Source organism: Apaloderma vittatum, unplaced genomic scaffold, assembly GCF_000703405.1.
Source record: "Apaloderma vittatum isolate BGI_N311 unplaced genomic scaffold, ASM70340v1 scaffold2700, whole genome shotgun sequence".
In the NCBI taxonomy this organism is placed as follows: domain Eukaryota; kingdom Metazoa; phylum Chordata; class Aves; order Trogoniformes; family Trogonidae; genus Apaloderma; species Apaloderma vittatum.
Genome location: NW_009693804.1, coordinates 35,877 through 53,578, shown reverse-complemented (window position 1 = coordinate 53,578; position 17,702 = coordinate 35,877). Strand labels below are relative to the sequence as shown.

General features: G+C 43.0%; 1 protein-coding gene across 1 annotated transcript; it reads left to right on the top strand.

The window, feature by feature from the left end:
- Positions 1–354: 354 nt before the first annotated feature.
- Positions 355–2,190, top strand: KCNF1 (potassium voltage-gated channel, subfamily F, member 1). The gene has a single exon (XM_009864917.1). It carries the CDS (start codon positions 355–357, stop codon positions 1,816–1,818), a length of 1,464 nt encoding a protein of 487 aa, XP_009863219.1. The 3' UTR covers positions 1,819–2,190.
- The last annotated feature ends 15,512 nt before the right edge of the window (positions 2,191–17,702 follow it).

Here is a 17,702-nt window from a genome sequence, read left to right as displayed (position 1 = left end):
AACACATATCACTTTTAGAGAGAGAATGGGACCTGAAAAGACTCTCGAGCACTGAACAGAGGGGTGAGTTTATTAAATGGTTTCTTCTCTTTCAAATCTGCTGGAGCTTTTTAAAATCCTGCTTGCAGGCACGGCAGCCTGCTTGTCTTTTCCCCGCAGCTTGTTGCATACCTCACGAGGCTTTCCTGACTGCAGGTTTATTTCTATAACCTTTCCCACCAGGACTCTGGGTCAGCTTTGTAACGTTTGTGACAGAGCTGGCTCAGAGCTGATTTGCTTTCATGAGAAATTAAAGCCGCAAGGTTTGAAACCAAACAACAGGCTAAAAATCAAATAAAATCCAATACCATTAAAATGGCAGGTGACTGTCAGTTTCCAGATGTGGACATGGACGGAACAGAAAAAAATGAAGAAGCAGAGATTGTAGTCAATGTCGGTGGGGTAAGGCAGGTGTTCTATGGAGATAACCTGAATCAATACCCAGAAACACGGCTGGCAGAGCTGATCAACTGTTTATCGGGGGGATACGATAGCATATTCTCTCTCTGTGATGACTATGATCCTGGAAAAAGAGAGTTTTACTTTGACCGAGATCCAGATGCTTTCAAATGCATTATTGACGTGTACTACTTTGGGGAAATTCACATGAAGAAAGGAATATGCCCCATATGTTTCAAGAACGAGATGGAATTTTGGAAAGTGGATCTGAAATTTTTGGATGACTGTTGCAAAACTCATCTAAGTGAAAAAAAGGAGGAACTGGAAGAAATAGCCCGAAGGGTGCAACTGATTCTGGATGACTTGGGAGTAGATGCCTCAGAAAGTCGCTGGAAAAGGTGCCAAAAATACATCTGGAAGTTTCTGGAGAAGCCAGAATCATCCTACCCAGCTCGAGTGATCGCCGTTCTGTCCTTTCTCTTTATTTTGATCTCTTCTGTCGTGATGTGTGTGGGGACCATCCCAGACTTGCAGGTCATAGATGCGGAGGGGAACCGTATGGAGCACCCGACCCTGGACAGCATAGAGACAGCCTGTATAGGCTGGTTTACCATGGAGTATGTGCTGAGGCTTATCTCCTCTCCCAACAAACTCCACTTTGCCCTCTCTTTCATGAACATTGTCGATGTGCTAGCAATACTTCCTTTCTATGTCAGCCTGACCTTGACCCACCTGGGAGCCAAGCTGATGGAGCTGAGCAACGTGCAGCAGGCTGTGCAGGCGCTGCGCATCATGAGGATCGCGAGGATTTTCAAGCTTGCACGGCACTCCTCAGGGCTCCAGACTCTAACGTACGCCCTGAAACGCAGCTTTAAGGAGCTTGGGCTGCTCCTCATGTACTTAGCTGTTGGGATCTTTGTCTTTTCTGCCCTGGGTTACACCATGGAGCAAAGTCACCCCGAAACTCTATTTAAAAGCATCCCTCAGTCGTTTTGGTGGGCGATCATTACCATGACCACAGTTGGATACGGAGACATATACCCTAAAACGACACTAGGAAAACTGAATGCTGCCATCAGTTTTCTTTGCGGGGTGATAGCGATCGCCCTTCCCATCCATCCCATCATTAACAACTTTGTCAGGTATTACAACAAACAGAGAGTTTTAGAAACAGCTGCCAAGCACGAATTGGAGTTGATGGAGCTAAACTCAGCTGAGGGGAAAGCCTCGACCTCCAAAAGTGAACTAGAGGATTTTGCGAGGGGAGGCAAAGAGGGTCTTTTTCATAGCAGCCGGCTGAAAGTCTCCCACAGTGACACCTTTATTCACCTCCTGTCAGAAGAGAAACACTACAGGACCAGGCTTCAAAGCTGCAAATAAACCATGAGCTGCTGTCAGCGCTAAGCTACGGATGGGGACAATCTGACAATCAACTATTGAAAAGACTCGCGGGATCTGTCAGAGTTGGGAGGGAGCACGGCTTTGCTTTTCCAACATGAATATAAATTAACCCCATGGTATCTCCATCAACAGTTGGTAAGACTTTGCCGTTATTACCCAAAATAAAATAGTAGGACTCCATTGAGATCAGACTGCTTATATTGAGTGTGTTCCGACAAAAACCATTTGTAAACATTTTAGAGACTGAAAAGTCCTTCCTAATCGGTAAATGTTCGATGACCTGAATGTGCAACATTGCCACATCAGAACTCTGTACCTGTGACAATAAAGAGCACCATTGCACAGTTTCTGTCTTCCAGGCTGTCTTCAATGCCTTTGCAGCTAGGAGAACTGCTCCTTAAGAAAATTAAAGCAACCTCTCATTCAGATTCAGGTTTACAGCAAAACATTGCGAGCAGTTTAAGCCTAGAGATACTGAAAGCATGAGCATATACTGTGTCAGAATATCAGAGTCAATGAATCATTTTATTTCTGTAAAATGTAATTTGGGATCAACCTTTTGGACAGGTTTCATGGTTTTCCATGGGACATGAAGCTATTTTTTTGGGCAGAGATGTAGAGCAGAATCAATGTATTTTAGGGAGCAAATTAAGAAAATATTTGTTCTAGCTTTCAATTACAACAAAATAATTTATATAAGCAAGGATTTTTCAGGAAGGATTTATAATCAAGTAATTTTAAATCTGTAAGTTAACTTATTTTTAATTTGTTATTAAAGCAAGAGAATTACAGGGGAGTTGAGTACTTCTAAATAAGAAACTTGAACTCTTTGAAAGTAAGTGCAGAGAAAGTTTCAGTAAAAATAGTCTAATCTCCAACTGGTTTATGGTAAAAATATCTGAATGAACGTATTACTAGGCTATCTTTTTTAAAAAAAGCACTTCCCACCCTTACAATAACTGCATGGTTCTGTAAACATAAGTTTACAGAGGTAGTAGGCACTAATCGGTAGCTTATTCATTAATGAACATATTAATCAACAACAGTGAGTAGCTATTATCCTTTCCAATAGCAAGTGCCATCTATGTGAGCATTAATTTGGCTCACGTAATGACTGCAATATATGGGTCTGGTCTCTACCAGAGAAATCCATTGAAACTAGGAGTTACGCCAGCAAAAAGGGGAGGGGAGAGCTGGTGTATGGATGTATTTACATACTGGAAAAGTAGGATCCCAGATGATTAAAGGGCTAGAGTAGCTGTCCCTATTCATTCCGTTTTGTGCTGAGAAGCCCCCTGCACAGATGAAACACAGCAGCCTGAGCCATGACCTGTGCCAGAGACCCCCCCACAGGTCCTTGGGACTCTTTTTTTCTGGGATGTGGGCAAGTGATGGGGCTGTGACATCCACTCCACATGAGCAGGCACCGGAGGGACACAGATATGTGATGTGGGCTTTCTCCTGGTGCCTTGTTTACCAAAGGGGTGTGTGTCAGTTAGCTGAAAAGCAAAATCACCAGACAGAATTGGTTCTGTTTAGCTTAAGTCAGGACAGTCAGCCAATGAGAAGAGCCTTGTCCTGCTGGGAGCAGGGAGCAGTGGTGTGGTAGGGGCTGGGCAGCTGTGTGGGGTGGACAGCTGCTCCCCAGGAATGCTGCCTGCTCTGCAGGTCTTCTGACATGGAAATCAACCCCTGACTCTCCCAGCCTGAAGTGCTTTCCTAGCACTACCCCCCACACCCCAAATTGCTGACCTCCAGGGACACATACTCTTGTATGGCCCTGCCCCAGTCCCATGCCAGACCTACCATCCTCTTCCCCAGCCTCATTACCATCTCCTGCCTTAAACACCTCATCACGTAAGATAATTCAAACCAACCTCTAAACCTTTGTGTACCAGAATCCTTCCATCAACTTTTATCTTAAATTCTCTTTTGCCTAAGGCCAGCAGCCCATTCGGGTGGCTCAAGCACCTCTTCATCCCATCCTTCCCTCAGCATCTCAGCTCCCAGCTCTCAGCTTCTAAACGTGCTCTCTCAATTTTTCTTGTCTGCTGAGACCTCTTCCTTGTTTGCCAGCAGTCTCAGCTCTGCTTTCACTGGTTGCCCAGCCAGGACCATAGCTGCCTTTCACCAAGGGGCAGGACCCTGCCTCTTGCACTGCTGACTATTTCCAGGACACAAATACAGGTTGCAGCCATCGAAAATCAGCTCGGGTGGGATGCTGAGGGTGGGACAAGTGGAAAAGTAATAGAGCTATGCCAGTCAGTCCCAGCCATATCTATCAGCGGGGATATTAAATGTTCCTGACTTCCCTCATGATATGCAGAGGGTGGCTGAGGATATATTAAGTTAGCAAAAGTGCTTTCCTGAGTGAGGAAAGCACTATATAAATGCTAAGTAATACGGTTAGCACTGCAAGTACTAAATCCTTACTGCTGTGCTTTTCAATTTATTTCATGTGACATTAAATAAAAAATAAGCCTCTTTTATCAGAAATAATTTTATTGGCTAATTTCTCCAATGACTTGTGCCTTTGAGCATAGGGGCCTGCCTACGCTGTGTCAGTATGGAAAGAGCTTTGGGACGACCTTGGTGCCACTCCAACCCAGGCTGGATCCGAGCCAGGCCCTACGTGGTTTGCTGCACTAGGGACGGTATTTCTTAGATTCATTGCTGTAAGTTATATGTTCTTAAAAGGCTGTGGGTGGGCGGAATGGATTCCTGCTCGTTTGCCTTGCCTGTGGTATTGGGAACCCTCTGGGAGCAAGAGAAGGTGTGGTCAGCAATGGAGGGCCACGGCAGGCTGGCAGACTGCAGCACATGGTGGGACTAGGAAGGACTGGAAGGGTCTTACAGAGCTGCAACACTCAGGGTAGAAAGCAAGTGGGTTTCTGGAGACCCAGGGGAGACACTCCTCACAGACCAAGAAACTGCTGTGAACAACTGGGTTTGAAATCAGGGAAGTCTCTGCTCTTTAAAGGACAGAGTGATTTAGGGAGTGAGTTCCTCTTCATCTCCCAGTAGTTCTTATTTTCCTTTATTACAAGTTAATCTAAAAAAATAAAAAGAAAAAGAAGTACTTAAGAGACTGGAAGACTTGGGGATGAGGGGAAGAGTTAGTGCATTCACTTCAAAGAGAGGAAGAGGCATCATCCAAACACTCTGGATGAGTCGACGTGCCCTGTTCTTAGACAGAGGACTTCCTCAAGACCAAAAGTAGGACAAATCCTGAAGCCTTTTCAAAGGGGAAAATTCTCTGTGCTTGCTTGATGCAGGTCTCATTCCTGCGCTCTGGGTGAGACGGGCAAAGACTGCACCTGCCCAACTCACCAGCCACTTCCTCAGGTCGGGCTCTTAGTGAGCGCTTTTGTGGACACTTCAGCTGAGTCTTTACAATTAAATTAATGAATGCAAAGCATTCCCACTGAATGCATCTCCAGACCCACAGTAATAGTATCAGCCACTGCACTGAGCTTCCCCAATGACATGGGAAGATCTGTAACACAGCTGTCTCTTGGGGAAGCCCTGTCCCCGCTGTCTAATACCCTTCCATTAGGAATGAGGAATGGAACAGTCTGAAAATGTCCCAAGTGCAAAATAATCTGCATAAACAATCTAGATCTCTCCTGATACCCAAATACTCTTCTTTGGACTTCCAGGTGTAGAAAGGGAATGGGTCACTCTTCCCATAACAAATTGGGAGTTCTGAGAAGAAAATATGCTCTTATATAGAAAACTCATTGAGCAGAATAATGGAGAGAAAACCAGAGCTACTGTAATTTTAGTTGATATCCTTTCTCACACAAAAGCTCCTCAGTTCACTGTGCAGGAAATTTCAGAACACAGTGAACAAGTGAAACTATCCTCTTAAGAAGTTATCCCATAGGACATCTGCCCTATTCAGCCAGCCCTGGCTACTTCTAGAAAACTTTGAATCCTTAATACAGCTTGCAATATACAGACTTAAAATTTGAAGGGACCAACTTTTAGTTCCTGACATCAACTTCAGCTATAAATTTGGGATTAGTCCAGGTTTGACATCGAATAGCTGCCAGCAGAAGCTGATTCAATAGCCTTAATTTAATAATTCCCCCAAGGGCAAATTGGTGGCGATTACTAAGACTGTAGGTAAAATGAAGCCTGTTTCTAGCTGCCTGAACACCATAAGGAGTAGAACTTAATAGAGTGGAAATTGCTTTTAGAAGTGTGGGAGACAGCTGCAGCAGTTAGTGACACACAGCGTTGTTCTCAGCGAAGTGACAGGCATGTAACGCGTCAACTCATGCCACGCTCTGGCTGGCATGTCACAGCCACCTTGGCTTTGAAGACAGCTTCAGACTGAGGCAGAAGCGGCCATCTACAGCTAGGTTTTTAATGCTGGTCTGCCATATTTGTATGATTTAGAGGCATTAAAAAAATAAAACAAGATTGTGAGATATACTAGAATACTGCTATTATCTGCCACCACACACCCAGGAGAGCTGCCCCTTGCTGCAGGTATGGCACCTGCCACGCAGGGTTAATTGAAATGTCCTTTCTGGTCTGTTGGGGGGATTATGACCATGTGGGGACAGAGCCAGCTCCTGTCAGCCTAGGGGGTACTGAGGACTGTGCAGCACAGCCCATCTGTCCCTGGCTGTGCTAAGGGCACTCATTGCTAAGGTCCTTTTTGTGTCTGAAACTGACAGTGATGCTGTTTCAGTAATCCCTAGGCAGCTTTCTTTTTTGCCTAATGTACTCTTTGAATCTGCCTGATAAAAATGCCTAAGAGGAGAAACAAAGACCGTGTTGTCTCCTGTCTCAGGTATTCTCTCAATCTACACTGATTTTTCAAATAATTACCCTAAATTTTCACCTGAGACTGGATGAAAGAGTGACAAACAGGTGTTTGTTTAAACAGAGCATTCAAATGTCCACAAAAGTAAGGGTAAAGAGATGATAATGAACTGAAAGATAATGATACTGAAAGACACAAAACCCCAAACAACCCTCTTCCAGCCACATCTGCATTACCACATGTGCTAAAACATATTGAATGTTGTCCCCTGTGAATTATACTAGGCAGAAGTGTTTCCTCCCTCCTCCCTGTCAACACAGCCATCAGTTCCGTATCCACATACAAACCTCATGATTTCTTACTCATACAGGTAGGACAGCTCCTGGGCAAACATCTAGGACAACACATTTGCTACCCAATCAGGTTTCTGAGGATCTGGCTCACTGTCCATTCAAATATTACTGCATTTTTCCTAGACTGTCCGTTCATGAATGTGAACACTTCCTTCCACACCAGTTTTCACAAAACACTTTCCCTTTGAGACAGATGGTTCTTAGTGATGTGAGGAATAAGTTCTGCAGTGCCTGGTGTAAATCAAACTTCACCAAGAAGTTGCAGCAACATAGCACTAGTGTGAAAGTCAACTCAGGGCAGCGTATATTAAATTTACTAACTTCAGCTGTAGATAAACCTCTAAAACCAAAATGGGTTTATCTTCCTGCAATGAACCATATTAGGCTTAAATTCGGTAGGAGCTTTGCCTGCCTTAGGAGCGTTGCGGGGAATGATGCAGCCAAGTGAGCCAGGCTAATGTGCAAGGCAGGCTCACGTAAATCCCTGAGGGGAAAATAAAGATGATAGAAAAGACTCGGTGCTCCAGGAGAAGTCATGCCATTTAATTGTTTCTTTTCTTGTTCCTTTCATATATAGATGAGAAAGCTGCCGGTGTCTTAAAGCTGCTTTTTGTCTTCCCATGTAAGGGGAGCCTTGCATATCTTTTTAACACTGAGAGTCAAGTACTGCTAAATCATCCTGGTCAGTTAAAGATATACAATAGAAGCAGAAAGGAAGGGAACTCTTAAAAGGGATCTAAGTCGAGGACTCTCTTTAAAAATAAAATCTCAAAATGGAAAGGAAGACCAAACACTGTGTTGTATATGTCTAAAAAGAGCTGTTATTTTCAGTGCATCACTCCGCTGGTTTCAGTGAAAACGAGGCACCCAAAGGCTGATCCTAGTGCTGTTTTTGTTTGGTTTAAGCGTGAAACATTGTGATTCCCTATTCTCTAAGGAAGTAACTAGTACACTCCACAGCAGTTAAATGTCTTAAAAAATGAAAATTATCTGTACTCATTACAGTCTGTTAAAGCTCACAAAAACTATGTTAGAGCTCACAAAGTGGTGGAAACTCAGGCAAGCAATCACTGGACGAAGGCAGCAAATTGCTCAGCACAACAAAGGGAAGTTTTAGAAAACCTTCTGGCAGCCTCAGCCTGCTTTGCTGTGCAGGAGACAAACTGCAGCTTCAATTACTATAACAGCGTTACAGGGAAATTCTTTATCACTACGATGCATTCCACTGATCCCAAACAATGTTTCCACTGCATTACAGTTATCAGCTTTATAAAGTAAGTAAGTGTTTTCCAGGCTTACTACCATAGTAAGATATGGCAATTTTGCACAATGCCCAGAACATGAAGTAGCTGTAGCTAGCTGTTGTACAATATTGTGGGGGGTTTTGTAGGGTCTTTTCAGCAAAAATGATATGCTACAAATATTCTTTGCCATATTCTCATGAATGATGCATTCATTGTTAAACATTGGTTTTAACTTCTTATATCCCTGAAACCTCAGCTTGTCCATTGTCAGCTGGTGAAGAATTAACCCTTCTGTCTTAGTCTATACCAGGTGAACCACCATGAAATGCTACATGCTGCTTTGGTTTCTTCCCTTGTTCCACCAAGATTACTCCATAATCGGACAACTCTTGTCACTGGCATATTTTGATTTTTATTCTGCCTCATTTTTCATACCTTAATTTCAGTCTATTACACTTCATTGCTTTGTTTCAGAAAAAGGAAATGATTCATTTTTCATGTTGCTCACACCCCTGACACACATGCAGATGACCAGTGCACTCCCACTATTCGCAACTTTCTGCGCTGTGTCAGTTCACTGGGGCAGGTTTAGAACCTGCCTAGGAAAGAAAACACACTGGGCCCAAGACTTCATTTGGATGTGTGGGCCAAACACCCCCCAAAAACCTTTGCGCATCAAAAAACTCTGTCTTATATGTGGAACATTCAAAAGAGGTCTGTGTGCAGCAGCCCAACTGCCTGGTTTAGCTGAACATTTTTGCACAAGTTTGAATTCCCCTCTGTCTAAGAGGACTGAAACACTCTGAAACATTTTGCTGGAGAGAGATTTCTTTAAACATGTGCTTACGTGCTTTGCTGACCAGAATGTGCTCATGTTAAACCTTACATGGCAAAAAAATGGATGTTTCTGAACTGCATCCAAGTAGACACCAGAAATTTTCTCCTCACAGCCACCAATCAGGCATCAGCTCAATAGGATCTTGATTGGTCCCTACAGGGGCTGCTGCAATATAAATCAGAATGGTTTTCTGTTCATGAATAACAGATAAAGTGTTGCCCCATTGCTTGAGAAGTGAACTATCTAGAAGACAGCCTGACTTTTGCATCTCCCTGACTTACTCACTTTGTAGAAATGTTATTAAATACAAATGTGTATTGGTACAATATAAAAAACTCTAATTCCTTCACTGTTTAGCAGGCAAAACTCAAGCAGAGAGGAGATAAAACCTACATCCTCCCCTGGGCTTTGGTTGGGAATGGCCACTGGCCAGCTGGACACCTCTTGCTTGTTTGCAGAGGAACAAATCACACCCTTGCCTGCCAGCAGGTCCTTCTATTTCGACTGGTTGTCACAGTAATAAATCAATTGTTGCTGCAAAACACAGCTCCTGTCCAACTCGTGAGGAATCTGTAAACTCTCTGCAGTACAAATGTCAACCTATTGCTGGCCAGACTTTCAGACTGGAGTGGTTATTGTTTGCCAGTTAGTTATTTGCATTGGAACAGTAAATTCCATTTGCAAAAGCCTTTACCATGTGGACTCATTTGCCTTAGGAGCAAATGAATTGCTGCTGTATGATGTTGTCCCTGTTGTGTCTCACAGAGGGCACATTCGTACTGCCTTGGCTGGAGGAGAGTGCATCAGCTGCCAGCTGGACTTCGTCTTTGAACACTGGAGCTGTTATTGTCCACCTCACGTTGGGGATCTCAGCGTCAAGACTGTCCACACGAGACCTGAGCAACTCAAAGTTGCATTAAAGTGAGCTGCTCCCATACCTGATACAATTTGTCTGCACAAAGTGCCTACAAAATGTTTCTGAATTGAAAAAAAAAAGTGTATGAAGAGTACAAAGCTCCTCAACGAGGACCTAGGGGCTGGCTGGGGGAAGTGCCTGCAGCCTACTGGAGCAGTTCTTGCTCAGCCACCGAAGGGAGGCCAGATGAGGCACCCAAATCTCTCTTCTTCCCTCCACTCATCTGGCTGCCCTCTAAACATCGGTTTTCAGTCAACAGGTGGGTGGAAAAGGGCTGTTGTGCCTGACATTTCCCCAAAAGAGGTCTATCTCTTCCTCCTCCACATACAGAAAAATACCATTGCCCAAATACCATGAGGTTCCAAGCACAAGAGACATAAGAGGTGAATAGACCAGCCTAGGAGAAAACAACATCTTTCCCTCAGCTAAACTCAAGGGATGCCAAAGGGTTTTTTGTAGGGGAATAGTTTTCTAATCATAGGGTTGTAGATAGCCACAGTGTGACAATGTTCAGGTCCATGATTAAGACTTGCGGGTGTCAGTGCGTGTAACACTAACACTGGCCTTTGCTGTCTAAGCCTGTGGTATAACATGTGCCTCCCTGACAAGTTCAGGGCTCTCAATTCTCAGGATTTTTAAAGGAAAAATGATGAAATCTTACTCAAGTTGACTAAAGAATTTGCAAGTATTTGTAAGTAAACTGTATGAGGGAATCCCTGTGTACATTAGAGCAGTTTGATAGGTTGCAAGTGGCTCTGTCATACCCACCAAGGGAAAAAAAAGCAAGCTAATATTTCTTACTGCTCCAGGGTAAATGAGGTTATAGCAGTGACAGAGAGGTAGGGGAGAGGGAGCTAATTTGCTGCTACATTCCCTTCTGATGTTTCTGGGCTTAGCTCTCTCATTCAAATTGGTACATATTGTAGAATTAAAAACTGGATATTGAGCAGCAAGGCAATGAGATTATTGAGCCATCAACACTACTGATTCTTGGGCAGTCTGCAATTAGAAGCGAAGTGCAACAAACTAATCCAAAATCCCAGATTTCAATCTAATTTGTTATCAATTCAAGACACATGCTGCTCTGTAATAAAGGCAGCTTCAACAAAATGTGAAGGATCTGTCTGTACATCAGCCCTGTGATGAGAAGAGGCCACTTCCAGCTGTGGTGGGAAGGAAGGAATCTTGACAGTAGGCTGCAGGGCTGGAAATGTGCCTCAAAGCAAGGTTTTGCCTAACGACATGACCTGCACCCCAGTGCTACAGCTTGATTCCCATCGAACAGACAAATAGGGAAGGTATCATATATTTGGGATTTGGGTAGTAACTTCAGTCAAAAATGAGCAGTTTTCAGTTGCCAGCTCATCTGTGTCTTTCTGACCCAGGTGACAAAAGGCATGTCCATCCAGGTAGGCCACATCCTCTGGCATGAGAGGCACCTGCCAAAGCTTTAGCACTTAATGAAGCATCCCTTAATGTAACTCAAAGAGGAATGAAAAGCAACTGAAATCTGTCTGGAGTTTGGGGTTTTTTTGGTCACAAAATGCAAATAAAACATTTTAAGGCTTTTCACTCTCTTCTTTTGCTCATCAGTGTCTACCAGCGAACTGGAAAAAAAAACCCCAAACAACCATTATTGCTGGCAGAGACTGCAACACAAATGCAAACACAAATCAAAGTAAGTTGTTTTCTGGTGAAAACGGATGAAAGCAGATCAAGGAATAAAGGTGTGGTAAATTTGTCTCATTTAACCGTCATCTATTTGAGTACATTTAAATGCAAGATTTGCATGCAGGCTGTTTATGCTAGGAAAATGTGAGCCTGGATATGTGATGGTGAAAGACGGAAGAGAGAGGATTTACTGGGCAGGCCAATACCCATACAATGTGGTATGTGATGGCCGATGCAATGCTGCAGTTACTAAGTAGTAGAGTGGAGAGGAGGTGTACCACCATGTATGGTTTCAGAGACTCAACCACTGTCTTGGTAAGAATTGTAGGAATGAATTAAGGTCTGAAAAAACCACCCTGAATAATAAAAAAAGATAAAGTAACAGTCTCTTTTTAGTTCCCCCCCACTCCCTCAAATGGATTAGACACGGCTTGATCAAATACCAGCACAGCAAGGAAGCTCTGGGTAGCTGAGGACTTGTTAATGTAACAGACAAAAGCGTAAATTGCAGAAGTGTAGCACACTCAAAGTAGATGCATAATATAATAGCAAGGAAGTAATTCATTTTGGAAGGGCAGACTTTGACGTCTGGACTCTTAACTACATAATATTCAAAAAAACATGACCATTGAGAAGTCAGTCACTCAAATATTTGTATCCGGGGTACCTGAGATGATGAGGGTGTCCCACTTAGCCTGCCACAGAAAGGGTGAGTGCTTCCTATGAGGGCTATTCTGTATCTGCCAGTTGCAGGCAGATGTAGGGCATCTCATGGGGCGCTAGGCCCCTAAGCATCCTCAAATGGAGCTGGAGTCAGCACTGCAACGGCGGTGGAGCCTACAGGCATTTCGGCAGAGCAGCAACATTCAAGTGCCCAGTGTATTGTCATCTATTGCCACTTGAGACCAGAGCAGCATTTAGGCTGGGAGAGACTTTGGAAATCAGCTTGTCTAGTCCTTCTGCTCAAGAAGGGCGAACTGGAGCAGGTTGTGAAGGTCTGAGACATCTCCAAGGGATGGCAAATATACCCTAGGGGTCATATGAACCTTTCCTAAGTGCCTGCAAGAGGCCGGGAAAGGTGCTTCACAACACCTGAACTGACACTAGATGTTTGTGTTTGGGCAACTGAATCCCACCCCTCGTGTCTTCTTGAGCATGGTCCATGCAACTTCAGTTGCATGTTGGCATTGACTAGATCTCCATTGACTCTAGAGGGAACTGAGACAGAGAGAACACATATGGACATCAGTACTTGGGTGTCTAATCTCTGACCCTAACCTCTCTGTCTGCTGTCTGTCTGCCTGTCTGCTTCCTGAGTCTGTAAGTCACGTGGTGAGGTACAGAGGACTTCACTGAGGACACAGCTAGCAAATGGTCTTCTTTTATAAAATACCTGCAGATGAATAGTCTTTTACAAAAAAGTCATAGAATGAGTTTCTCTGTTGCTACTTGGTCAAAAAAATCTAACACATATAAATAAAGGTGACTTTATCAGAGGGTCCCATAGTCTGTGACACAGGCATATAATGCTGTGATCTTAAAGACTTCCCTGTTAGATCGGGGGTGCCTGGATCTGGCTGCTGGAGCCAGATCTGTAAATTCTGTCCCCAGATCATCAAGTTAATATACCCAACATCTGTTTCTGATCTTACAGATCAAAAGAGGGCTTGTGCCAGTTGCGTCAGTAGGAAACGAGACAAAAATCAGAAATGGGCCATGCGTTCTGGCACTGGAGCAGAAACAACCATGGGAGCAGATTGGTGACCATTATCCAAAATGCAAACAACACTCAGGCAAATCTTCTAGCCTTTGCTGCAGCCCATAATCCTGACAAAGAAGTCATTCCTCAGTGCAGCTTCCCTTTCTGTTCTGCTGCCCTGAAAAGTCTGCAGCTTCACATCTGCAGTGCCCCTTGCGAAAGGAGACAACACTATAAACTGTGCTGTCATCTGTTTTGGAAATGTAATTTCAAGGCTTTTTCCGCAATGACTAGGGACAGTGTGGTTAATACTTTCCAGCTGATAAAACTAGACCAAACCTTCTGGAAATTGTTAACGGTTTTCTCTTACCATCTTCAAGGAGATTCAGCTCCCAGGTTTTCATATTGACCCTCGAATGGTGAAGTATGAACTGTATTTTCATAAACTAACTCAGAACCAAATTTAACTCTGTTTCAATATTTAAAGATTGTTTCTAACTCTGCAAATGCCTTTTTTCTTAAAATTTTAACAAAAGTGTTGTCATGACTGACATTCTCTGGACAGCTTCGTCTCATGCAGATTCAAATAGGCTGGACTTGATGATCTCAGAGGTCTTTTCCAGCCTCAACAATTCTGTAAATTGAATGAACAAAACTCCACATAATAATTCTGATGCTATTGTCCTGTGATTTCAGTAGGAGTGAAGATCACTTGATATAGCTGGTGACTGAGCTCAGTATGGTATCATTACTGCAGACAAAATAGCTAAATCATGTGATTTCACCAAATCATCTGAATAAAAATAAAATACAAACCACCCACACAACTCAACTAACAACCTATCAAGATGCACTCCCATGTTTGTTATTGAAATAAATCTGTGATTTAAATTCAGTGGCAAAATATTTGCAAACACTTATTCCATTACTGCACACTCATCTTTTATCATAAGATGAATCAAATGAAGCTCAAGTAATGGTGTTGTTCTATGATGCTGAGTGCCATACATATGCTTAGTATCACGTTCTCTAGTCCTCACTGTGCCCCTGCATAGAAACAGTGTGACATCATCTCCCGTTTATTACAGATGGAGTGACAGACACAGATTTTACTACTGTCAAAACAGCATTAACACTTAGTAGTAGTTCGGTACTAAAATGACATGAACTTATCCCTCCATCAGACTGCCTGGTATGGTGTTATATTGCAGAAAAGATACTGTCATTGATGTGTTACTGGGAGGAATAGAAACATCAAAGCTGCAGTGCAGTGACTGAAGAACAAAATGAATCTGATTCCTCACCCTGAAAAATCACGTCTACAGTGAACCGTCTTGAAGACCCAGTGCAGTTGCACCTTTTCAGCTAATGATGATGAGAAAAGTTAATGTGCATGAGACAGTGAGCAACTGCCACTTGGCCAGGCTTGATGGGAACATAAAAGGACATATTGTTAGTTAGCATGAAAGCAAAGGAGCAGAATAGATGGGAGTAGCACAGAGTTTAGAGGGGTAATAGGGAGCAGAAGAAAGAAAAGCAGAACAGAGAGAAACACTACAGAAGAGAGAGGCAAAAGGGAAGGGGATGAGAGACTTTTTCAATTTTTATACCATTCTGTCTTCACACAAAGCTCCATTTTTCAATTTCCTTTGAGTGGCTTTAATTCAATATGATGAAAGTCCCTTTGCTTTTAGCACTGCTAGTCATTTGCTAAAGTGAAATCCACTTGGGGCATATACGTGTCTGTGTATGAGTATATCTGTATATACACATATATATGCATGAATACAGCCAGCCTTGCATAATTAATAAAAAATATTTTTTCTTCACACAAGTTTGCTACAGCTATAAGAGAATAATATTTTAATAAAAGATTTACTATTGAATATGTGTATAAACTAAAATGTATTTACATGTTTCTTCCTTGTGCTTTTATAAAAATATTTTTTTTATTAAAAGTTACTTTTTGCATGATGCTGAAAAGATCCACTTGCACAGTGCCACCCATTTACAGTCAAGAGGTTGACAACTAAGAAGCTATGAAGTCAACTCAGTAACAAGCTTCAATCTATTCACATTTCCTCAGAATTAACTCGTCATTATTTTTCTTCTCCCACAACCAGCACAGGACTGACTCACTTAATTGGAAAACATCCAGCACAAAAAGATACTGAATGTTTCTGAAAATTAATGGTTATATGTCTTATCCCTTTAATTTCCAGTTGGTAATTCTTTCTAGTGAGTCCTACAGGAAAAGTCTCAATGAAACTGAATATATGAAAAAAAAATTAATGACATAAAATCATTGTGTGATTCTCATCAATATACTATTCTTCCTCTGATTGCTTCTGATGGGTGCCTGCAGGAAAACCAAGGAAATAGCAGCAAAGTTGTGACTTATAAATCAAAAGAATATTTTTGTACAAGACATGGTGAAAAACTTCTGTTCTACCATTAAACACTTGGTTTAATTGCTACCAGGTAATCCAAGACATGGGATGGTATTATAAATCATTGCAGTAAGCATCTCCACTTTAAATCCTCTGTGAGATAACATCTGACCTCTGGCTTCTGTACTTGAAATTAAGCAGCTGAGAAAAGAGTTAACATTTTGTTTTGACAGATCTGTGACATAAAGGCAGAGGAATCTTGTTCATTTATTTAATCAGTTACAAAAAAAAGTTATTGATATAAAGTGCTCTGAAGTGATAGAATCATAGAGTAGTTTAGGTTGGAAAAGTTCATCAAGTCTAACCATTAACGTAGCAATGCCAGGTCCACCACTAATCCGTGTCATTCAGCACCACATCTACATGTCCTTTAGGTGCCTCAGGGGATGGTGACTCCACCACTTCCCTGGGAATGTCCTGACATGGACATGCATGTGCTGGTGCCTGTCATTGCACAAACAAAGGAGGTGGCAGGTGCCTGTTGGGCTACATAAGCTACTATAAAAGCCTTTAACTCCTTTCCCCATGTGAAGGCACATGTCCGGCAGACTTGTCCTAGCCAAGTCCAGCCTGCTGACTGGCACGCGGAGAGCTCTGCTCTACAAAAGGGGTTAGCCCCCCATTCAGCTTGTGTTTCAGCTGCACTGACATAAGCTGGACTTCAGGGATGCCTCATCTTTCCTGATGCAGTTACTCCTGGGCAATTCCAGGGAAGCTAAACACTGAGTAAAACCAAAAACTCTAGGGGAGAGGATGGAAAAAAAAATGCCCTGACAGGCTGCCCTGATAATTTGACTCTTGCAGCCATCTGTGAATAAAGTCTGTTATGAATGATCTTTCCTCACTTTAGACACAGACAAAAAGTAAACGGCAGCTTTTCCTGCACAGAGAGAGCCTGGGGGGGGGATACGGGACCACTCTCAGCAGCAGAGGATAATGGAGCTCTTTTGCTTCAGTCAAAGGAAGGCCCCAGAGAGGCCTCTAAACAAGCAGAAATGTTTCTTTATGCCTTCAAGGTAGTTTACTTTTTTCTGATGTTTTATTTCTACTTGATACAGTGTTTATTGCGTCATAACAAAAGATGCATACTGCTGGAATGAGAGAGGAATATTTTACCTAATACCAGCTCAGCTCTTCAACTCATATATCCTTTGCCCACTTCTTCCCACAGTGGTCCTTGGTGCTGTCTCTTGGCCTATCAAGGATAAGAGGGTCATTAAGAGAAGTCAACATGATTTTACCAAGGGGAAGTCATGTTTGACCAACCTGATAGCCTTTTACGAGGACATAACCAGGTGGATAGATGATGGCAGTGCAGTGGATGTGTTTTATCTGTTTTTCAGTAAAGCATTTGACATCATCTCCCACAGCATCCTCGTAGCTAAACTGAGGAAGTGTGGTCTAGGTGATTGGGTAGTGAGGTGGATTGTGAACTGGTTGAAGGGAAGAAATCAGAGAGTTGTGGTCAATGAGACAGAGTCTAGTTGGAGGCCTGAATCTAGTGGAGTGCCTCAGGGGACTGGGACCTGTAATATTCAATATATTCAACAACCTGGATAAGGAAACAGAGTGCACCATCAGCAAGTTTGCTGATGACACAAAGCTGGGAGGAGTGGCTGACACACGAGAAGTCTGTGCTGCCATTCAGTGAGATGTAGACAGGCTGGAGAGTTGGGCAGGGAGAAATTGTATGAAATACAACAAGGGCACCTGGGAAAGAACAACCGCAAGTACCAGTATAGGTTGGGGACTGACCTGTTGGAGAAAACTGTAGCAGAAAGGGACCTGGGCATCCTGGTGGACAGCAGGATGACCATGAGCCAGCAATGCGCCCTCGTGGCCAAGAAGGTCAATGGCATCCTGGGGTGTATTAGAAGGGATGCGGATACTCGCCCTCTACCGTCCCCTGGGGCAG

Excerpts from the sequence above, each read along its gene's own strand:
- KCNF1 (XM_009864917.1), top strand. The coding sequence starts at position 355 with ATGGCAGGTGACTGTCAGTTTCCAGATGTGGACATGGACGGAACAGAA.